Here is a 21,127-nt window from a genome sequence, read left to right as displayed (position 1 = left end):
TACAGCAGGGCCAGCGATCAGCTGATGAATGAGCAGCTAATAGAGAACGTTGTATTGCCTTGCTAAAACAAATCATTGGTTGTCTGTCGCACATCTCCTCATTAGTGCGGCAGGAATGACCCAGCTATGATTGGTGATGCCCTTCCAGCCCCATAGTCGAGCCTTGTAATAGACGTAGTAAACGAGCATTGATCCATGAGATTGGTGCTCATTACAGACTATGGTAGGCCGACTAATCTGATACCATGGGCTCTGATCTCATAGCATGGGCTCGGATCTCATAGCATGGGCTCGGATCTCATAGCATGGGCTCGGATCTCATACCATGGGCTCTGATCTCATACCATGGGCTCTGATCTCATACCATGGGCTCTGATCTCATACCATGGGCTCTGATGGCATACCATGGGCTCTGATGGCATACCATGGGCTCTGATCTCATACCATGGGCTCTGATCTCATACCATGGGCTCTGATCTCATACCATGGGCTCTGATCTCATACCATGGGCTCTGATCTCATACCATGGGCTCTGATCTCATACCATGGGCTCTGATCTCATACCATGGGCTCTGATCTCATACCATGGGCTCTGATCTCATACCATGGGCTCTGATCTCATACCATGGGCTCTGATCTCATACCATGGGCTCTGATCTCATACCATGGGCTCTTATCTCATACCATGGGCTCTGATCTCATACCATGGGCTCTGATCTCATACCATGGGCTCTGATCTCATACCATGGGCTCGGATCTCATACCATGGGCTCGGATCTCATACCATGGGCTCGGATCTCATACCATGTGGGCTCTGATCTCATACTATGGGCTCTGATCTCATACCATGGGCTCTGATCTCATACCATGGGCTCTGATCTCATACCATGGGTGTCACGATGCCGGCTGGCAGGTAGTGGATCCTCTGTGCCAGAGAGGGATTGGCGTGGACCGTGCTAGAGGATCGGTTCTAAGTCACTACTGGTTTTCACCAGAGCCCGCCGCAAAGCGGGATGGTCTTGCTGCGGCGGTAGTGACCAGGTCGTATCCCCTAGCAACGGCTCAACCTCTCTGGCTGCTGAAGATAGGCGCGGTACAAGGGAGTAGACAGAAGCAAGGTCGGACGTAGCAGAAGGTCGGGGCAGGCAGCAAGGATCGTAGTCAGGGGCAACGGCAGAAGGTCTGGAATCACAGGCAAGGAACACACAAGGAACGCTTTCACTGGCACTAGGGCAACAAGATCCGGCGAGGGAGTGAAGGGGAAGTGAGGTGATATAGGGAAGTGCACAGGTGTAAACACTAATTGGAACCACTGCACCAATCAGCGGTGCAGTGGCCCTTTAAATCGCAAAGACCCGGCGCGCGCGCGCCCTAGGGAGCGGGGCCGCGCGCGCCGGGACAGAACTGACGGGGAGCGAGTAAGGTACGGGAGCCGGGGTGCGCATCGCGAGCGGGCGCTACCCGCATCGCGAATCGCATCCCGGCCGGAGGTGGTAACGCAGCGCCCCGGGTCCGTGGAACCGACCGGGGCGCTGCAGTGAGGGAAGTGTAGCGAGCGCTCCGGGGAGGAGCGGGGACCCGGAGCGCTCGGCGTAACAGTACCCCCCCCCTTGGGTCTCCCCCTCTTCTTGGGGCCTGAGAACCTGAGGATCAGACTTTTGTCCAGGATATTGTCCTCAGGTTCCCAGGACCTCTCTTCTGGACCACAACCCTCCCAATCCACTAAAAAAAAAGTTCTTCCCCTGACCTTTTTAGAGGCCAAAATCTCTTTAACAGAGAAGATGTCCGAGGAGCCGGAAACAGGAGTGGGAGGAACAGATTTAGGAGAAAAACGGTTGAGGATGAGAGGTTTAAGAAGAGAGACGTGAAAGGCATTAGGGATACGAAGAGAAGGAGGAAGAAGAAGTTTGTAAGAGACAGGATTAATTTGACACAAAACTTTAAAAGGACCAAGATAGCGTGGTCCCAACTTATAGCTCGGGACACGGAAACGGACATATTTAGCGGAGAGCCATACCTTGTCTCCAGGGGAAAAAATGGGAGGAGCTCTTCTTTTCTTATCTGCGAATCTCTTCATGCGAGAAGAAGCCTGTAAGAGAGAATTTTGGGTCTCTTTCCATATGGTGGAAAGATCACGAGAAATTTCATCCACAGCGGGCAGACCAGAGGGCAAGGGGGTAGGGAGGGGGGGAAGAGGGTGACGGCCGTACACCACGAAAAACGGAGATTTGGAGGAAGATTCAGAGATTCTGAAATTATACGAGAATTCGGCCCAAGGTAGAAGATCTGCCCAGTCATCCTGGCGGGAGGAAACAAAATGTCGTAAATAGTCACCCAAGATCTGGTTAATTCTCTCTACTTGTCCATTGGATTGAGGATGGTATGCAGAAGAAAAATTTAATTTAATCTTGAGTTGTTTACAGAGAGCCCTCCAGAATTTAGACACAAATTGGACGCCTCTATCCGAGACGATCTGTGTAGGCAACCCGTGAAGACGAAAAATGTGTACAAAAAATTGTTTAGCCAACTGAGGCGCTGAAGGAAGACCAGGAAGAGGGATGAAATGTGCCATTTTGGAGAATCGATCAACGACCACCCAAATAACAGTGTTGCCATGGGATGGGGGTAAGTCAGTAATAAAATCCATACCAATCAGAGACCAAGGTTGTTCGGGGACAGGTAGAGGATGAAGAAAACCAGCGGGCTTCTGGCGAGGAGTCTTATCCCGGGCACAGATAGTGCAGGCTCGCACAAAGTCCACCACATCAGTCTCTAGAGTCGGCCACCAATAGAAGCGAGAGATGAGTTGCACAGATTTCTTGATGCCTGCATGACCTGCGAGATGGGAGGAGTGACCCCATTTGAGGATCCCAAGGCGTTGGCGTGGAGAAACAAAGGTCTTTCCTGGAGGAGTTTGCCTGATGGAGGCTGGAGAAGTGGAAATCAGGCAGTCAGGAGGAATGATGTGTTGAGGAGAGAGTTCAATTTCAGAGGCATCTGAGGAACGAGAGAGAGCATCGGCCCTAATGTTTTTATCAGCAGGCCGAAAGTGAATTTCAAAATTAAATCGGGCAAAGAACAGAGACCACCTGGCCTGACGAGGATTCAGCCGTTGGGCAGACTGGAGGTAGGAGAGGTTCTTGTGATCGGTGTAAATAATAACTGGAAATCTTGATCCCTCCAGCAGATGCCTCCATTCCTCAAGTGCTAATTTAATGGCTAGAAGCTCTCGATCCCCGATGGAGTAGTTCCTCTCCGCCGGAGAGAAGGTCCTGGAAAAAAAACCACAAGTAACAGCATGCCCGGAAGAGTTTTTTTGTAGAAGGACAGCTCCAGCTCCCACTGAGGAGGCATCAACCTCCAATAGGAAGGGTTTAGATGGGTCAGGTCTGGAGAGCACGGGAGCCGAAGAAAAGGCAGACTTGAGTCGTTTAAAGGCGTCTTCCGCTTGAGGAGGCCAAGACTTGGGATCGGCATTTTTTTTTGTTAAAGCCACAATAGGAGCCACAATGGTAGAAAAATGTGGAATAAATTGCCTGTAATAATTGGCGAACCCCAAAAAACGTTGGATGGCACGGAGTCCGGAGGGGCGTGGCCAATCTAAGACGGCAGAGAGTTTATCTGGGTCCATTTGTAGTCCCTGGCCAGAGACCAAGTATCCTAGAAAAGGAAGAGATTGGCATTCAAACAGACATTTCTCTATTTTGGCATAGAGTTGATTATCACGAAGTCTCTGAAGAACCATACGGACATGCTGGCGGTGTTCTTCAAGATTGGCAGAAAAAATCAGGATATCGTCCAGATATACAACAACACAGGAGTATAGTAGATCACGAAAAATTTCATTAACAAAGTCTTGGAAGACGGCAGGGGCGTTGCATAGACCAAAGGGCATGACCAGATACTCAAAGTGTCCATCTCTGGTGTTAAATGCCGTTTTCCATTCATCCCCCTCTCTGATGCGGATGAGATTATAAGCACCTCTTAAGTCCAGTTTGGTAAAAATATGGGCACCTTGGAGACGATCAAAGAGTTCAGAGATGAGGGGTAGGGGGTAGCGGTTCTTAACCGTGATTTTATTAAGACCGCGGTAGTCAATGCAAGGACGTAGAGAGCCATCTTTTTTGGACACAAAGAAAAATCCGGCTCCGGCAGGAGAGGAGGATTTACGGATAAAGCCCTTTTTTAAATTTTCTTGGACGTATTCAGACATGGCAAGAGTCTCTGGGACGGACAGAGGATAGATTCTGCCCCGGGGTGGAGTAGTGCCCGGGAGGAGGTCAATGGGACAATCATAAGGCCTGTGAGGAGGTAGAGTCTCAGCTTGTTTTTTGCAAAAAACGTCCGCAAAGTCCATATAGGCCTTAGGGAGACCGGTTACATGAGGAAGCACAGGGACACGGCAAGGTTTACTGGGAACCGGTTTTAAGCAGTCCTTGGAACAAGAGGGCCCCCAACTCTTGATCTCCCCAGTGGACCAATCCAGGATTGGGGAATGGAGTTGAAGCCAGGGAAGTCCAAGAAGGATTTCAGAAGTGCAATTGGGGAGGACCAACAGTTCAATCCTCTCGTGATGAGATCCGATGCACATTAGAAGGGGCTCCGTGCGGAAACGTATAGTACAGTCCAATCTTTCATTGTTTACACAATTGATGTAGAGGGGTCTGGCGAGACTGGTCACCGGGATGTTGAACCTGTTGACGAGAGAGGCTAAGATGAAATTTCCTGCAGATCCAGAGTCCAAGAAGGCCACAGCAGAGAAGGAGAAGGCAGAGGCAGACATCCGCACAGGCACAGTAAGACGTGGAGAAGCAGAGTAGACATCAAGGACTGTCTCACCTTTGTGCGGAGTCAGCGGACGTCTTTCCAGGCGGGGAGGACGGATAGGACAATCCTTCAGGAAGTGTTCGGTACTAGCACAGTACAGGCAGAGATTCTCCAGGCGGCGTCGTGTCCTCTCTTGGGGTGTCAGGCGAGACCGGTCGACCTGCATAGCCTCCACGGCGGGAGGCACAGGAACAGATTGCAGGGGACCAGAGGAGAGAGGAGCCGGGGAGAAGAAACGCCTCGTGCGAACAGAGTCCATATCCTGGCGGAGCTCCTGACGCCGTTCGGAAAAACGCATGTCAATGCGAGTGGCAAGATGGATGAGTTCATGTAGGTTAGCAGGGATTTCTCGTGCGGCCAGAACATCTTTAATGTTGCTGGATAGGCCTTTTTTAAAGGTCGCGCAGAGTGCCTCATTATTCCAGGATAATTCTGAAGCAAGGGTACGGAACTGTACGGCATACTCGCCAACGGAAGAATTACCCTGGACCAGGTTCAACAGGGCAGTCTCAGCAGAAGAGGCTCGGGCAGGTTCCTCAAAGACACTTCGAATTTCCGAGAAGAAGGAGTGTACAGAGGCAGTGACGGGGTCATTGCGGTCCCAGAGCGGTGTGGCCCAAGCCAGGGCTTTTCCAGACAGCAGGCTGACTACGAAAGCCACCTTAGACCTTTCAGTGGGGAACTGGTCCGACATCATCTCCAAGTGTAATGAACATTGGGAAAGAAAGCCACGGCAAAACTTAGAGTCCCCATCAAATTTATCCGGCAAGGATAGTCGTATTCCAGAAGCGGCCACTCGCTGCGGAGGAGGTACAGGAGCTGGCGGAGGAGATGATTGCTGGAGCTGTGGTAGTAACTGTTGTAGCATAACAGTCAGTTGAGACAGCTGTTGGCCTTGTTGCGCAATCTGTTGTGACTGCTGGGCGACCACCGTGGTGAGGTCAGCGACAACTGGCAGAGGAACTTCAGCGGGATCCATGGCCGGATCTACTGTCACGATGCCGGCTGGCAGGTAGTGGATCCTCTGTGCCAGAGAGGGATTGGCGTGGACCGTGCTAGAGGATCGGTTCTAAGTCACTACTGGTTTTCACCAGAGCCCGCCGCAAAGCGGGATGGTCTTGCTGCGGCGGTAGTGACCAGGTCGTATCCCCTAGCAACGGCTCAACCTCTCTGGCTGCTGAAGATAGGCGCGGTACAAGGGAGTAGACAGAAGCAAGGTCGGACGTAGCAGAAGGTCGGGGCAGGCAGCAAGGATCGTAGTCAGGGGCAACGGCAGAAGGTCTGGAATCACAGGCAAGGAACACACAAGGAACGCTTTCACTGGCACTAGGGCAACAAGATCCGGCGAGGGAGTGAAGGGGAAGTGAGGTGATATAGGGAAGTGCACAGGTGTAAACACTAATTGGAACCACTGCACCAATCAGCGGTGCAGTGGCCCTTTAAATCGCAAAGACCCGGCGCGCGCGCGCCCTAGGGAGCGGGGCCGCGCGCGCCGGGACAGAACTGACGGGGAGCGAGTAAGGTACGGGAGCCGGGGTGCGCATCGCGAGCGGGCGCTACCCGCATCGCGAATCGCATCCCGGCCGGAGGTGGTAACGCAGCGCCCCGGGTCCGTGGAACCGACCGGGGCGCTGCAGTGAGGGAAGTGTAGCGAGCGCTCCGGGGAGGAGCGGGGACCCGGAGCGCTCGGCGTAACAATGGGCTCTGATCTCATACCATGGGCTCTGATCTCATACCATGGGCTCTGATGGCATACCATGGGCTCTGATCTCATACCATGGGCTCTGATGGCATACCATGGGCTCTGATCTCATACCATGGGCTCTGATCTCATACCATGGGCTCTGATCTCATACCATGGGCTCTGATCTCATACCATGGGCTCTGATCTCATACCATGGGCTCTGATCTCATACCATGGGCTCTGATGGCATACCATGGGCTCTGATCTCATACCATGGGCTCTGATCTCATACCATGGGCTCTGATCTCATACCATGGGCTCTGATCTCATACCATGGGCTCTGATCTCATACCATGGGCTCTGATCTCATACCATGGGCTCTGATCTCATACCATGGGCTCTGATCTCATGCCATGGGCTCTGATCTCATACCATGGGCTCTGATCTCATACCATGGGCTCTGATCTCATACCATGGGCTCGGATCTCATACCTTGGGCTCTGATCTCATACCATGGGCTCTGATCTCATACCATGGGCTCTGATCTCATACCATGGGCTCTGATCTCATACCATGGGCTCTGATCTCATACCATGGGCTCTGATCTCATACCATGGGCTCTGATCTCATACCATGGGCTCTGATCTCATACCATGGGCTTGTATCTCATACCATGGGCTCGGATCTCATACCATGGGCTCTGATCTCATACCATGGGCTCTGATCTCATACCATGGGCTCTGATCTCATACCATGGGCTCTGATCTCATACCATGGGCTCTGATCTAATACCATGGGCTCTGATGGCATACCATGGGCTCTTATCTCATACCATGGGCTCTGATCGCATACCATGGGCTCTGATCGCATACCATGGGCTCTGATCTCATACCATGGGCTCTCATATCATACCATGGGCTCTGATCTCATACCATGGCCTCTGATCTCATACCATGGCCTCTGATCTCATACCATGGCCTCTGATCTCATACCATGGCCTCTGATCTCATACCATGGGCTCTGATCTCATACCATGGGCTCTGATCTCATACCATGGGCTCGGATCTCATACCATGGGCTCTGATCTCATACCTTGGGCTCTGATCTCATACCATGGGCTCTGATCTCATACCATGGGCTCTGATCTCATACCATGGGCTCTGATCTCATACCATGGGCTCTGATCTCATACCATGGGCTCTGATCTCATACCATGGGCTCTGATCTCATACCATGGGCTCTGATCTCATACCATGGGCTCTGATCTCATACCATGGGCTCTGATCTCATACCATGGGCTCTGATCTCATACCATGGGATCTGATCTCATACCATGGGCTCTGATCTCATACCATGGGCTCTGATCTCATACCATGGGCTCTGATCTCATACCATGGGCTCTGATGGCATACCATGGGCTCTTATCTCATACCATGGGCTCTGATCGCATACCATGGGCTCTCATCTCATACCATGGGCTCTGATCTCATACCATGGGCTCTGATATCATACCATGGGCTCTGATCGCATACCATGGGCTCTGATCTCATACCTTGGGCTCTGATCGCATTCCATGGGCGCTGATCTCATACCATGGCAAAAAAAAGTAGTGTCCTGCTAGATCGTATACCTTATATACGGAGGACGTTGGCATGTATATGGGGTTTAAAGCGGTACTCCATCCCTAGACATTGTTACGCCTAGCGCTCCGGGTCCCCGCTCCTCCCCGGAGCGCTCACGGCGTCTCTCTCCCTGCAGCGCCCCGGTCAGTCCCGCTGACCGGGAGCGCTGCACTGTCATGGCCGTCGGGGATGCGATTCGCACAGCGGGACGCGCCCGCTCGCGAATCGCATCCCAGGTCACTTACCCGTCCCGGTCCCCTGCTGTCATGTGCTGGCGCGCGCGGCTCCACTCTCTAGGGCGAGCGCGCGCCAGCTCTCTGAGACTTAAAGGGCCAGTGCACCAATGATTGGTGCCTGGCCCAATTAGCTTAATTGGCTTCCACCTGTTCCCTGGCTATATCTGATCTCCTCCCTTGCACTCCCTTGCCGGATCTTGTTGCCTTGTGCCAGTGAAAGCGTTTAGTGTGTCCAAAGCCTGTGTTACCTGAACTTCTGCTATCCATCCTGACTACGAACCTTGCCGCCTGCCCCCGACCTTCTGCTACGTCTGACCTTGCCTCTGCCTAGTCCTTCTGTCCCACGCCTTCTCAGCAGTCAGCGAGGTTGAGCCGTTGCTAGTGGATACGACCTGGTTGCTACTGCCGCAGCAAGACCATCCCGCTTTGCGGCGGGCTCTGGTGAAAACCAGTAGCCTCTTAGAACCGGTCCACTAGCACGGTCCACGCCAATCCCTCGCTGACACAGCGGATCCACAACCCGCAAGCCGAATCGTGACAGACATCTTATCCCCTATCTAAAGAATAGGGGATAAGATGTCTGATCGAGGGGGCCCCGCTGCTGGGACCCCAGCGATCTCTGTGCAGTACCCATCATTTGTTTAGAACGCTTGGAGCAGGCGGCGGGGGTTGTGACATCACTGCCACGCCCCTCGTGACATCACATCACGCCCCCTCAATGCAAATCTATTGGAGGGGGTGTGGCAGCTGCCATACCCCCTCCCATAGACTTGCATTAAGGGGGCATGACGTGATGTCACGAGGGGAGTGGCAGTGATGTCACAACCCCCACCGCCTGCTCCAATCGTTCGGAGCAAAATGTTCCGAACGCTGGGGCAGCGGAATACCCCTTTAAAGGGGTACTCCTCTGGAAAACATTTTTTTTTTAAATCAACTGGTGCCAGAATGTTGAACAGATTTGTAAATTACTTCTATAAAAAAAATCTCAATCCTTCCAGTACTTATAAGCTTCTGTATGCTCCACAGGAAGTTCTTTTCTTTTATTATTTCCTTTCTGTCTGACCACAGTGCTCTCTGCTGACACCTCTGTCCATTTTAGGAACTGTCCAGATTAGGAGCAAACCTATCCTGCTCTGGACAGTTCCTGACGTGGTCAGACAGAAAGGAAATTATAAAAGAAAGGAACTTCCTGTGGAGCATACAGCAGATGATAAATACTGGAAGGATTAAGATTTTTTAATAGAAGTAATTTACAAATCTGTTTAACTTTCTGTCATCAGTTGATTTACAATTTTTTTTCTCCCAGTGGAGTACCCCTTTAAGGCTTCATGCATGTGGCAGAACAGTGTGCCCATAACCTGTGTGGATCTTTGCCCTGCCTTATACATCTTTTACCTTTATATATGTGAATGCTTTTGTACTGAGATCAAGGTGCAGATAATATTTCATTATATGACGGAATCTCGCTCCCTCTGTTATTATATTATTACTCCACCTTGAAATAAAAGTTCAACCTTGGGTCTAGTCACTGAACCAGGTTGGATTTGATATGTGGCCTCACTGACCTCCAAGAACTGGGAAAGGAGGTCACAGTGGTGGGGACTTGGTCGATGATCTGTCCTAAGTGTAGGACATTAAAGGGGTACTCCAGTGGAAAACTTTTTTTTTTTAAATCTTATTTAAATCTTTAAAAAATCTTAATCCTTCCAGTACTTATTAGCTGCTGAATACTACAGAGGAAATTATTTTCTTTTTGGAACACAGAGCTCTCTGCTGACATCATGACCACAGTGCTCTCTGCTGACATCTCTGTCCATTTTAGGGACTGTCCAGAACAGCATATGTTTTCTATGGAGATTTTCTCCTACTCTGGACAGTTCTTAAAATGGACAGAGATGTCAGCAGAGAGCACTGTGCTTGTGATGTCAGCAGAGAGCTCTGTGTTCCAAAAAGAAAACCATTTCATCTGTAGTATTCAGCAGCTAATAAGTACTGGACGGATTAAGATTTTTTTTTTATATTAGTAATTTATAAATCTGTTTAACTTTCTGGCACCAGTTGATTTAAAAACAAAAAAAGAAAAGTTTTCCACTATAGTAACCCTTTAATGTAATGTCTATAAAAACCCAGGATCACAGTTCAGTGTAATGTAAAAGATGAGGACCCTGCACCTTCTTTCTAGCTGTCCCTGGGGTTCACAGCACTCAGGCCCCCAGCCTTATGTTGATGTCTTCACCCTTAAAGGGGTACTCCACTGGAAAACATTTTCTTTTAAATCAACTGCTGCCAGAAAGTTAAACAGATTTGTAAATTACTTCATAGCAAACCTCTTTTGCTCTGGACAGTTCCCGACGTGGACAGAGGTGTCAGCAGAGAGCACTTGTGGTCAGGCAGAAAGGAAATTAAAAAAGAAAATAACTTCCTGTGTATTATACAGCAGCTGATATGTACTGGAAGGATTTTTTTTTTATTTTTTTTTTTTATAGAAGTAATTTGCAAATCTGTTTAACTTTCTGGCACCAGTTGATTTAAAAGAAAAAGTTTTCCAGTGGAGTACCCCTTTAAGGACTTGATATTAAGATAGGAAACCTTTGTGGAGGAAATGTATAGTGCCACACAATGTGGAGAGACTGTGTCATTGGCACGCTTTCTGCCTGTTCATAGGGGAAGTGACATTTTTACTATATTACTCTGCACATGAATCACAACACGAGAGACCGAGAACAAAGTGATGGGGAAATTACGAATTCTGAATGACGCCGAGGTGCCCCACTGCAGGACGAGACTGGTAGGTGCCAAGGCTCTTGTGCGGCAGATAGGAATCGCTGCCTGAACTCAGATTGGTGAAATCTTAGGATCCCAGCAGGCTGGAGTATAATGAACGTCTCTTAGGTTCTCGGCTTTCTTCATGGCTTCATGTCAAAGAAATTGATCATTTATGTTTCATTATGATCAGTGGTTTTAATGCTTTTGCCATACAGTGGGCAGAAGGACCATTCATGGTGCAGTCTCATAGGGCACTACTATATTACTTGGTGGCTTTTCCATGCTGTGGGTTTAGGGACCATAAATGGTACATTTTGTCATGCTTTGGGCTCAGAAACCATACATAGTGGTTTTTGCAGTGTGCAGTGTGCTTAGGGACCATACATGGTCCAGTCTCATAGCCCAGTACTATGTTATATGGTGGCTTTTACCACACTGTGGGCTTAGGGACCATACATGGTTGCTTTTACCACACTGTGGGCTTAGGGACCATACATGGTTGCTTTTACCACACCGTGGGCTTAGGGATCATACATGGTTGCTTTTACCACACTGTGGGCTTAGGGACCATACATGGTTGCTTTTACCACACTGTGGGCTTAGGGACCATACATGGTTGCTTTTACCACACTGTGGGCTTAGGGACCATACATGGTTGCTTTTACCACACTGTGGGCTTAGGGACCATACATGGTTGCTTTTACCACACCGTGGGCTTAGTCATACATTGTTGCTTTTGCCATACAGTAGGTTTAGAGACTATACATGGTAGCTTTTGCCATGCTGTGGGCTTAGAGACCATACATGGAGCAGTGTCATAGTCCAGTATTATTTTTCATGTTGGCTTTTGCCATGCTGTGGGTGTAAGGACCAAACAGCAGGGACCATCGATTGTGCAGTCGTGTAGCCCAGTGCTATGTTACATTATGGCTTTTGCCATGCAGTGGGCTTAAGGACCATACATGGTGTTTTTTTCTATGCTGTGGTCTTAGGTACCATCAATAGTGGCTATTACCATGCTGAGGGCTTAGGGACCATAGAAGGTGACTTTTGACATGCTGTGGGCTTAGGGACCATACATGGTGGCTTTTGCCATGCTGTAGGTTTAGAAACTATACATGGTAGCTTTTGCCATGCTGTAGGCTTAGGGACCATACATGGAGCAGTGTCATAGTCCAGTATTATTTTTTATGTTGGTTTTTGCCATGCTGTGAGCGCAGGGACCATCGATGGTGCAGTCTTGGAGCCCAGTGCTATGTTACATTATGGCTTTTGCCAGGCAGTGGGCTTAGGCACCATACACGTTTGTGTTTTTTCCATACAGTGAGCTTAGGGACCATGGATGGTGAGTCTTGTAACCCACAGATAACCAAAGATTACTCAAACCCCCACTGCCCCTATTGATTGTTGCCATTGTGGCTTGTCCGGAGCGTTGCTTATCCTATCAATGTGGTTACAGTATTCTCCAGGCTGTCGTCCTCTCCTGGCAGGAGGGTGTTAACTGTAACCTGAGCACGGAGCGGAGAGGTGTGCTCCTCTAGAAAGGTGAGGTCCTCCCTTCAGTCACACCTTGCTGGTAGCTGGTATTTGGAAATAGTCAGGGCTGTGACCGGCAGGCAGTGGCTTGTATGTCGGGAGTTATGCTGTGCGCCCCAGAGGCGGAGGAAAGGCAGCTTTTCACGACCTAATGGAACGACTGAAGGAGCTGAGGGCAACGACAGGATGACTACTCCAACCATGAGCAGTGGTAAGAGGAGCAATGGACGCTCAGAGAAGACCTTGGTGTGGACAGGGAAGGAGGACAGTACATGGGGGGAAGGTATACTATACAGTGTATGACATGGAGTAGACTGGGAGAGGCACCGAGACAAGAGGTGGAGGGGAACCCAACTTCAGAGGGTCTACACTGAGGTCTTTTTGGGCCACGGTTGTCGTGAGGGGTTTAGGGATGTTCTGGAGACAAGGATACGTGTGGGAGTGGAGGTGTCCTACAGCATTTACAAGACAGGAACACAACACGAAACTGCATGGGGGTGGCTATAGGTGTATATATAGCTGTATATATATATATTTGTAGACCGTGTGAAGGAAAGTACGAAGGTGCTTTTCATGGTCATAACTATTAGGTCTTCTGTCGGGCTAATGGAGATAATAACCTTCTAACCATTCCTCAGTCACCTCCATTCACGGAACGTTGAAGGACAACTAATATGGCCACCACACAGGTTCCTACTCAGCTTTCCTAGATTCCTGAACATGCAGCCATGTCGTTACCCATCTTTTCTAGAAAGAGATAAGATGACAGTGGCGCCCGGCCTCTGGGTTTCCCATTGATCCTAAGGACGAAGGGGCCCGCAGCATGGATCTAGGGCTTTATGGATGTACAGGAATGTGCACGGCCCGATTGACTTGAATGGAACTGTGCTGTAGTCATTGGCTTCCAAACTGTGGCCCTCCAGATGTTGCAAAACTACAACTCCCAGCATGCCCGGACAGCCAACGGCTGTCCGGGCATGCTGGGAGTTGTAGTTTTACAACATCTGGAGGGCCACAGTTTGGAGGGCACTGCGTGGATCGCTATGGGCTGTGCATGGAAGAATAGTATAGCACCTCCTGAGGCTGTGTGATGGATCTTCATTTAATACACGTGTTTTAGACATTTTGCGCATCAATTTATGAGAGGGCGGGGCTTCCGTGACTTTGCGGTTAAGGGGACATGACAAGACGAGCCACCGATTTTTTTTCTCCAAACATCCGCAAGTTGGAATAAACGTTAATAAATAAGAAGTTGTGAGGTTTATTTTTATTGGTTTATTTTTGGCAGTCATTTTTATTGCCCCTGTTGTAGCAACACGAGCTAGCGCCCTTCATACAACCCATTATGGTTTTTATATATGGAATAAAAATTAGACAGGTCTACGCTTGAGACTAGACTGCCTTAGCGAGGAATCTGCTGTGTGGAATTAGTTGCTGATTTAGACGTGGTTTTTCGGGATAAACTGGGGTTTCATGAGTTTTTTTTAAAGCTCCCATTGAGTTCAATGAGATCTTCCATGTTAAACTGCTCTAAAAGGTGACTTGCCAATTGCTTTTATTGTCATCATATTTTTCTTTCTTTTAACATTTTGGATTGAAATCAGTGGGAGATATTTTTTTTAGGTAAAACCACAGTTTTTAGCAGTTACGGTATTTTTGCCATTTTTTTTTGCCTGTGTGAACATGCTCTAAGGCTGCGCTAAACATATGGAATAGAGATGTCCGTTACCATTACCGGACATTTGCACTAGTACTTTTACTCATGCAAATGTTCTGGATACCGATCCCGATATCTGCTGACCATAAAAAATCCCTCTCACCTTCCCTCCGTTCCCACGCTGTGGCCACTTCATCATTCGCTCTGTTATCTGGAGTGGTGCAGGACCATCCTCGCAATGTGTGGGGTGCAGAAGAAGGTCCTATACCGCTAAGAGAGTGGAGGATGCAGGGGTCTTACTGCGAGAGCAAAGGGAAGGTTAATGTTTATTTTTAATTCATTTCTTTTCGAGGGGACTTATTGGAGACAACTACTTAATAGGAGGTACCCTGCCTATCTTACTACTTATCTTACTGGGGGCTTCTATCTAAAAGTAGAGGGTTTCCTACCCACCTACTTGGGGTTTTAACCTAATAAAGGAAAATCCGTATTTACAAATCCTCTGGAGGTTTCTACCTGAAAGGAGATTCCCTACCTACCCACCTGCTGGGGGGCTTCTACCTAAAAGAGGAGCATTCCCTACCCACTGGGGGCTTCTACCTAATAGAGAAGATTTCCTAGCTACCTACTGGAGGCTTCTACCTAAAAGCAGATGATTCCCTACCTACCTACCTGCTGGGGGCTTCAACCTAATAAGGGGAATCCCTACTTGCCTATCTTCTGGGGACTTCTACCTAATAGGAGGTTCCCTATCTTCTTACCTACCTACCTTTGTGGGCTTCTTCTTAATAGGGGGATTGCCTATCTAAAAACTTGGGGCTTCCTACCTAACAACTTGAGGTTTCTACCTAATGGTGGAGATTCCCTACCTAACTTCTGGGGGCTTCTACTTAATAGGGGGGATTACTTACCTACCTACTGGGGGCTTCTACCTAACAGGGGAATTCCCAATCTAACTACTGGGGTCTTCTACCTAATAGGAGTATTCCCTACCTAACTACTGGGGGTTTCTACCTAACAGGGGAATTCCCAACCTAACTACTGGGGGCTTCTACTTAATAGGAGTATTCCCTACCCAACTACTGGGGGCTTCTACCTAACAGGGGAATTCCCAACCTAATTACTGGGGGCTTCTACCTTATAGGGGAATTCCCTACCTAACTGACTGTCAGTGAGGTCCTCATGTTTTGCCTAAGGCTTCACTAAGTCTAGAACCACCTCCAGTAAAACAAAGTATCGGTACTCGTAGTCATTAAGAAAAATGGTCTCCGGACATTCCGAACACCAAACAGCTGTGATATATTTGCCTCATACTGCCTAGTTCCAGTTTACACTGTCTACCTCTAATAAACTTTAGACACCACGTTATACATAGTGCAGGGCCCTTAGGGCCGGAACATGATCGGCATTATATCTTTCGAGATTTTTGAACCCTTTTGTCCTGTTCCTCCCTCAGGACCCGCGTTATTGTTTTAGTTTGGCCTAGAAGTATGGGTCCATTCAAGCGGATCATATACCGCCCATACATCGCCCATGGCAACACCTATATGTGGTGGCCCAATCCTTCCCTTTTCTATCAGTCTTGGACTTGTATTCTGGTCTTGTATTTTGGTGTCCAGTTCCCGGACCTCCTGTAGTTCAGCAGAACCTAGAACCCTGTGGTGATCCATGCTTGGTTCAGCTGAAGGTCCGAAAATGGCTTTCAAGATGGCCGTCAGGGCCAATTCTGAGCCACATTTAGCTACATATAGGCAGGTATATACCTTCTTTGGCAAAGCATGCTGAGACTTGTAGTGGATAGACAACCCACTCTTTAAATGTCGCCGCCCTGGCTGCTAATTTGCGTACTGTATTTCATGTCATATCATGTAGCATAGCAGCCATCTCAATAAATATCTGACCCGTAGTCATGTCTGCTTGTCTAGTGTTCTTTCAAACCAGCATGCTTCCAGCTGTTGCCAAACTACAACTCCCAGCATGGCCGGACAGCCTTCGGCTGTCCGGGCATGCTGGGAGTTGTAGTTTTGCAACAGCTGGAGACACCCTGGCTTGCACACACTGGTCTTCGATGTTCCTTTTTTTGGCCCAGTTATTTAACAGAGCTAATTTCTTCCAAAAACAGCACCACCCATGTCCTCAGGTTGTGTGTGGTATAACAACTTGGCTCCATTCACTTTAATGGAACTGAGCTGCAATACCACACACAAACAGAGGACAGGGGTGGTGCTGTTTTTGGAAGAAATAAGTATCTGACCCACAATAATGTCTGCTTGTCTAGTGCAGTTCTTTCAAACCAGCGTGATTCCAGCTGTTGCAAAACTACAAAAAGTTGTAGTTTTGCAACAGCTGGAGACACACTGGTTTGAAGACCACTTTTTAGGGAACTGAGCTGCAATACCACACACAAACTGAGGACAGGGGTGGTGCTGTTTTTGAAAGAAATTAGCTCTGTTAAATAACTGGGGAAAAAGAAAGGAGCATTAAAGACCAGTGTGTCCAAACCAGTGCCTCCAGCTGTTGCAAAACTACGCAACATAAACCTCAGATGCAGATGTGAACAGATCTCAATGCTGTTCATACACTGTCAATAGCTGACGGCCTAATGCTCATTTGACTGACGGCTTTTCCTCCCCCAGACACTTGCATGCTTAGTTTGGCTGAGTGTGCACATGCTTTTATTCAGGATAGTCTTAAAGTTGCTGGTAGACAACTGGCAACGACTTATCTTCATTGAAAATAAGGGGTCGGGTAGTTAAATTCAACATGCTGAATCCTTTTTTACCCCCCCCCCCCACGTAATTTGTCGTGAAGAGTCAAAATCTCATAGGTATAAGATGGCTGACGGGTCCCCCCAAATTTTTGAATCTGGCTCTTTTGTATATGGGATCTAGGGAGAAAACTTATTAGATTTTGTCTTCATTTTTCGCTTATTTTGTTCGCATGTGTTGTTTTTTACAAACATTTTGCACGTTTTAAACACCTTTGTATCTCAAGTGATTTTGGAAAGAGTGACTGCAGGTGGCGGAAGAACATGCCGGCGCTAGGACCGCACTGAAATGGGCCTTCTCCATAGACGGCAATACATTTCCGAGCAAACAAGTCAATTCTTTGTGTGGTTTTCGGAATTAGAAATTTCGTGTTTCCACCGTGGAAATTTTGCATGTTTAGTGTGCAGCAGAATCCCATTAAAAACGATTGGACGGATGGAACGGAGTGGAATTTTTCCACTGAATTTGTTGCAAGAACATGGGCGTAAAGGTACATAGATTGGAAACCACTAGCGTAGACAGAAGTTGGGAATTGCGTACGGTGCCTCGGCCTTTGTGAGAGTCTTCTCAGATCTTGTTGGAAATTCTGTGGAGCTGATAAATGTGCGGAGACACAATACAACTACTTATCTTATCTCTCGTGTGTACTGATCGGTTCAGCGTCCTCTCATTACTCATCGTTACCTGTCCGGATTATATTGTCTTTGTAGCCTAATAAATATAAGCATCAAGCTACTTTAGAGGACAATAGACAGTGTGGGTGGCACCTGGGTATCTGGGGCCAGTTCTCCTGAGACAATCACAGGGCGGGGGGTATTGTCACACTGATAGGTGTCCCCGACATGGCCTACACAGGGCTTCTGTGCAAAAACAGTATATGGGCTCCTTGCAGCCCTTAGCTACTTCCCAACAAGGGAGCCCCCCATCAATGTATAGCAAGCCCCTCACTGTTGTGCAGTCTTTTGGGGGTCAATAAGTTATTGGAATAGTCCCTTAATAGTCCCTGCCATCTAACAAACAGCAGAACTCTCAGTTATTTCATGTTGTACAGTCAGGTTATTAAATAAAGGGGGTTCCCCATTGCAGAACCCCTATATCAGTGGTCTCCAAACAGCGGCCCTCCTGATGTTGCAAAACTACAATTCCTAACATAGAAGTCTATGGGAGCAAAAAAAAAAGAAAAGAAAAAAATGCCATGTGGGTTTTTTCTGGTGCCCCCCCCCCCCCCCCCCACATTCAAAAGAAATCCTTGAGTCACAGGATGAGACAGGAATCACATGACTTGTCATGGTAAGAAACACAAGGAAAATAAATGGCAAAACTAAAAGCCAAAATAAACAAAAGGCCATAAAAACTGCATTCTGGGAGGGCAAAATAACAAGGCATTTTTTGTGGTGTTTTTTTCAGGCCAAACAAAAAAAAAACAACGTAAGTTCTGTCTGCTTGGCCATGTTCACACAATTGGAAATGTACTGAAAATGTCCATTATTTCGGAAGAATCCACTTGGGAATGCATTGCCTTTTATGGGGAGCGGTCCTTGTGCCGGTGGAACATTCAAATTTGCGGAATTTTCCAAATGTTCTCAAATTTTCCACCGTGTAACCATGGCCTAAACACTTTTCTCAGATTCACTATTGCTTGTGGATTATGGTAATAATCTGATATCAGCCAATTGCTGAGAATGCAGTTACTTAAAGGGGTACTCCAGTGGAGCACATTGGATTTAAGAACAGATTTATAAATTACTTCTATCTAAAAATCTTAATCCTTCCAGCACTAATCAGCTGCTGTATATTACAGAGGGAGTTCTATTCTTTTTGAATTTCCTTTCTGCCTGACCACAGTGCTTTCTGCTGACACCTCTGTCCATCTCAGGAACTGTCCAGAGTAGAAGCAAATCCCCATAGTAAACCTCTCCTGCTCTGGACAGTTCCTGACATGGACAGAGGTGTCAGCAGACTGGACTGGTGTGGTCAGACTGAAAAAAAATTCTGAAACTTCCTGTGGAGCATACAGCAGCTAATAAGTACTGGAAGGGTTAAGATTTTTAAATAGAAGTCATTTACAAAACTGTTTAACTTTCTGGCACCAGTTGATTTAAAAAAAAAATAATGTTTTTCACCAGAGTACCCCTTTAAACTACCATATACATGCTTGGCTGACCGTGAATGTGTTGTTATTGGGAAGAGGAGAGAAAGGCACTGCCAGACACCACTGCCTGATTTAGGGTGCGTTCACGCGCTTTTTATTTTTGCAGGTTTTCCGCTGCGTATTTGAAAGGGGGTGGGCTCTGCACCAGTTGATTTAAAAAAACAAATGTTTTCCACCGGAGTACCCCTTTAATAGTAGTATAAGAAGATAATGGCGGATGTATTTATTGCTCTATTCATGACTGTCTAGTCCAGTGTTTTCCAAGCAATGTGCCTCGAGCTGTTGCGAAACTACAACGTCCAGCCGAAGGCTGTCATCTGATAAAACTATCTTTCTTTATCTGTCTTATCTCTCTGTGTTTGATATTTTTAGCTGTGTGTGCATATTGTTTCTGTCCTGTGGTTTTCACACATTTGCATCTCTTAGTCTTTAACTTAATTCACTTGCAAAACCCAATTGTGCTATTGTTCTCCTCAGAAAGGTATAAAGTAAGAAAGAGGGGGAGAGGAGGCACTTTGTGATTTTATTTCTATCCTATGTTTGTTATTATGTGAAGGAAAGGCCATCATTGGATCACTTTGCTTCTGAACTATTAACGGTTCCATTTGATGGACTTTGGGCTCCAGTCAGACTGTTTTTGACTTTTTTTTTTAGTGGCCCAGGTATAATATTTTTAACAGGCCCCAAAAATATAGTAAGTTATTGTTGGGACTTGTAGTGAAGACCATGGCCACCAGAAACCTCATCATAAACAATATGGACTGCGGAAGAGTTTTCTCCTGGAAAGTCTCCAGGTCCATTTATGGAATTTTTTTTTTTTTTTTTACAATTTTAAATTCTTATTTATTTTTTTTGTTCCAGGTTTTACAGACCCTCTTAAAATGAAGCATTGTTACTTCAATGAAAGTATCGGCTTCTTCTACAACAACAGCGGGAAAGACCTTACGTCGGAATGGAGGCCGAAGGACATTCTGGTGGTTGCCCTGGGACTTACCGTGTGCGTCTTCGTGCTCCTGACCAACATCATGGTCATCACGGCCATCGTAATAAACAAGAGATTCCACTATCCCATCTACTATCTTTTGGGGAACCTGGCGGCTGCAGATCTATTTGCTGGAGTAGCCTACATGTATCTCATGTTCCATACCGGTCCAAGGACTAAAAGCCTAACTGTGAAAACCTGGCTCCTCCGACAGAGTCTACTAGATACCAGCCTCACAGCCTCGGTGGCCAACCTACTGGCCATAGCTGTAGAGCGGCACCAGACGGTCTTTGCCATGCAGCTCCACAGCAAGATGTCCAACCAACGCGTCTGCATCCTCATTGCCTGCATCTGGCTTGCGGCCTTGTTGCTGGGCCTCATCCCATCTTTTGGGTGGCATTGTATTTGTAACATTGAGACATGTTCGCACATGGCCCCACTCTACAGCCGGAGTTATCTTATCTTCTGGGCAGTATCCAACTTGGTAGCATTTCTCATCATGATGGTGGTATACATGCATATCTTTGTCTACGTCAAGAGAAAGATGGCCAGGATGTCCAGACACACGTCTTTCCACCCCAAGTACCGGGAGACCATGATCAACTTGATGAAGACCGTGTTTATCATATTAAGTGAGTGATATGTGATTTGTTTTATGCTATAGATAATTTGGCTATGAGTTCCCAGTTTAGAAAATGTTCATATATCCTATTAGGGAATTCGAGAGGGTGTCCACTATTTTGGATCCTTATCTCTTCACCAGAGTAGAGAGCTGCTACAAAGAGAGTCTCTTTTTCTGGAGGACCTTTCCTGTCCTGCATTAGGCAGACAAACCATTAATTTGAATGTGTTTTGTGTAATACTTAATTTCACCTGTGGTGGTGCTGTAGGTAAACT

General features: G+C 47.6%; 1 protein-coding gene across 3 annotated transcripts in view; it reads left to right on the top strand.

Annotated features, from left to right (window-relative positions):
• Positions 1 to 21,127, top strand: part of LPAR2 (lysophosphatidic acid receptor 2) — a 68,633-nt gene that overhangs the window by 15,262 nt on the left and 32,244 nt on the right. Inside the window, exons 1-2 of one of the 3 annotated variants that reach the window (XM_056570691.1) lie at positions 12,752 to 12,882; positions 20,110 to 20,862. In XM_056570691.1, coding sequence (XP_056426666.1) covers positions 12,858 to 12,882; positions 20,110 to 20,862 — 778 coding nt within the window. In that variant the 5' untranslated portion in view covers positions 12,752 to 12,857. Of the gene's footprint in view, positions 1 to 12,751; positions 12,883 to 19,707; positions 19,730 to 20,109; positions 20,863 to 21,127 lie in introns of those variants that run through there. The other 2 variants (XM_056570693.1, XM_056570692.1) reach the window with 2 other exon arrangements.

This window comes from Hyla sarda, chromosome 4 (assembly GCF_029499605.1).
Source record: "Hyla sarda isolate aHylSar1 chromosome 4, aHylSar1.hap1, whole genome shotgun sequence".
NCBI classification, from domain to species: Eukaryota; Metazoa; Chordata; class Amphibia; order Anura; family Hylidae; genus Hyla; species Hyla sarda.
This window is presented reverse-complemented; position numbering and strand designations above follow the sequence as displayed.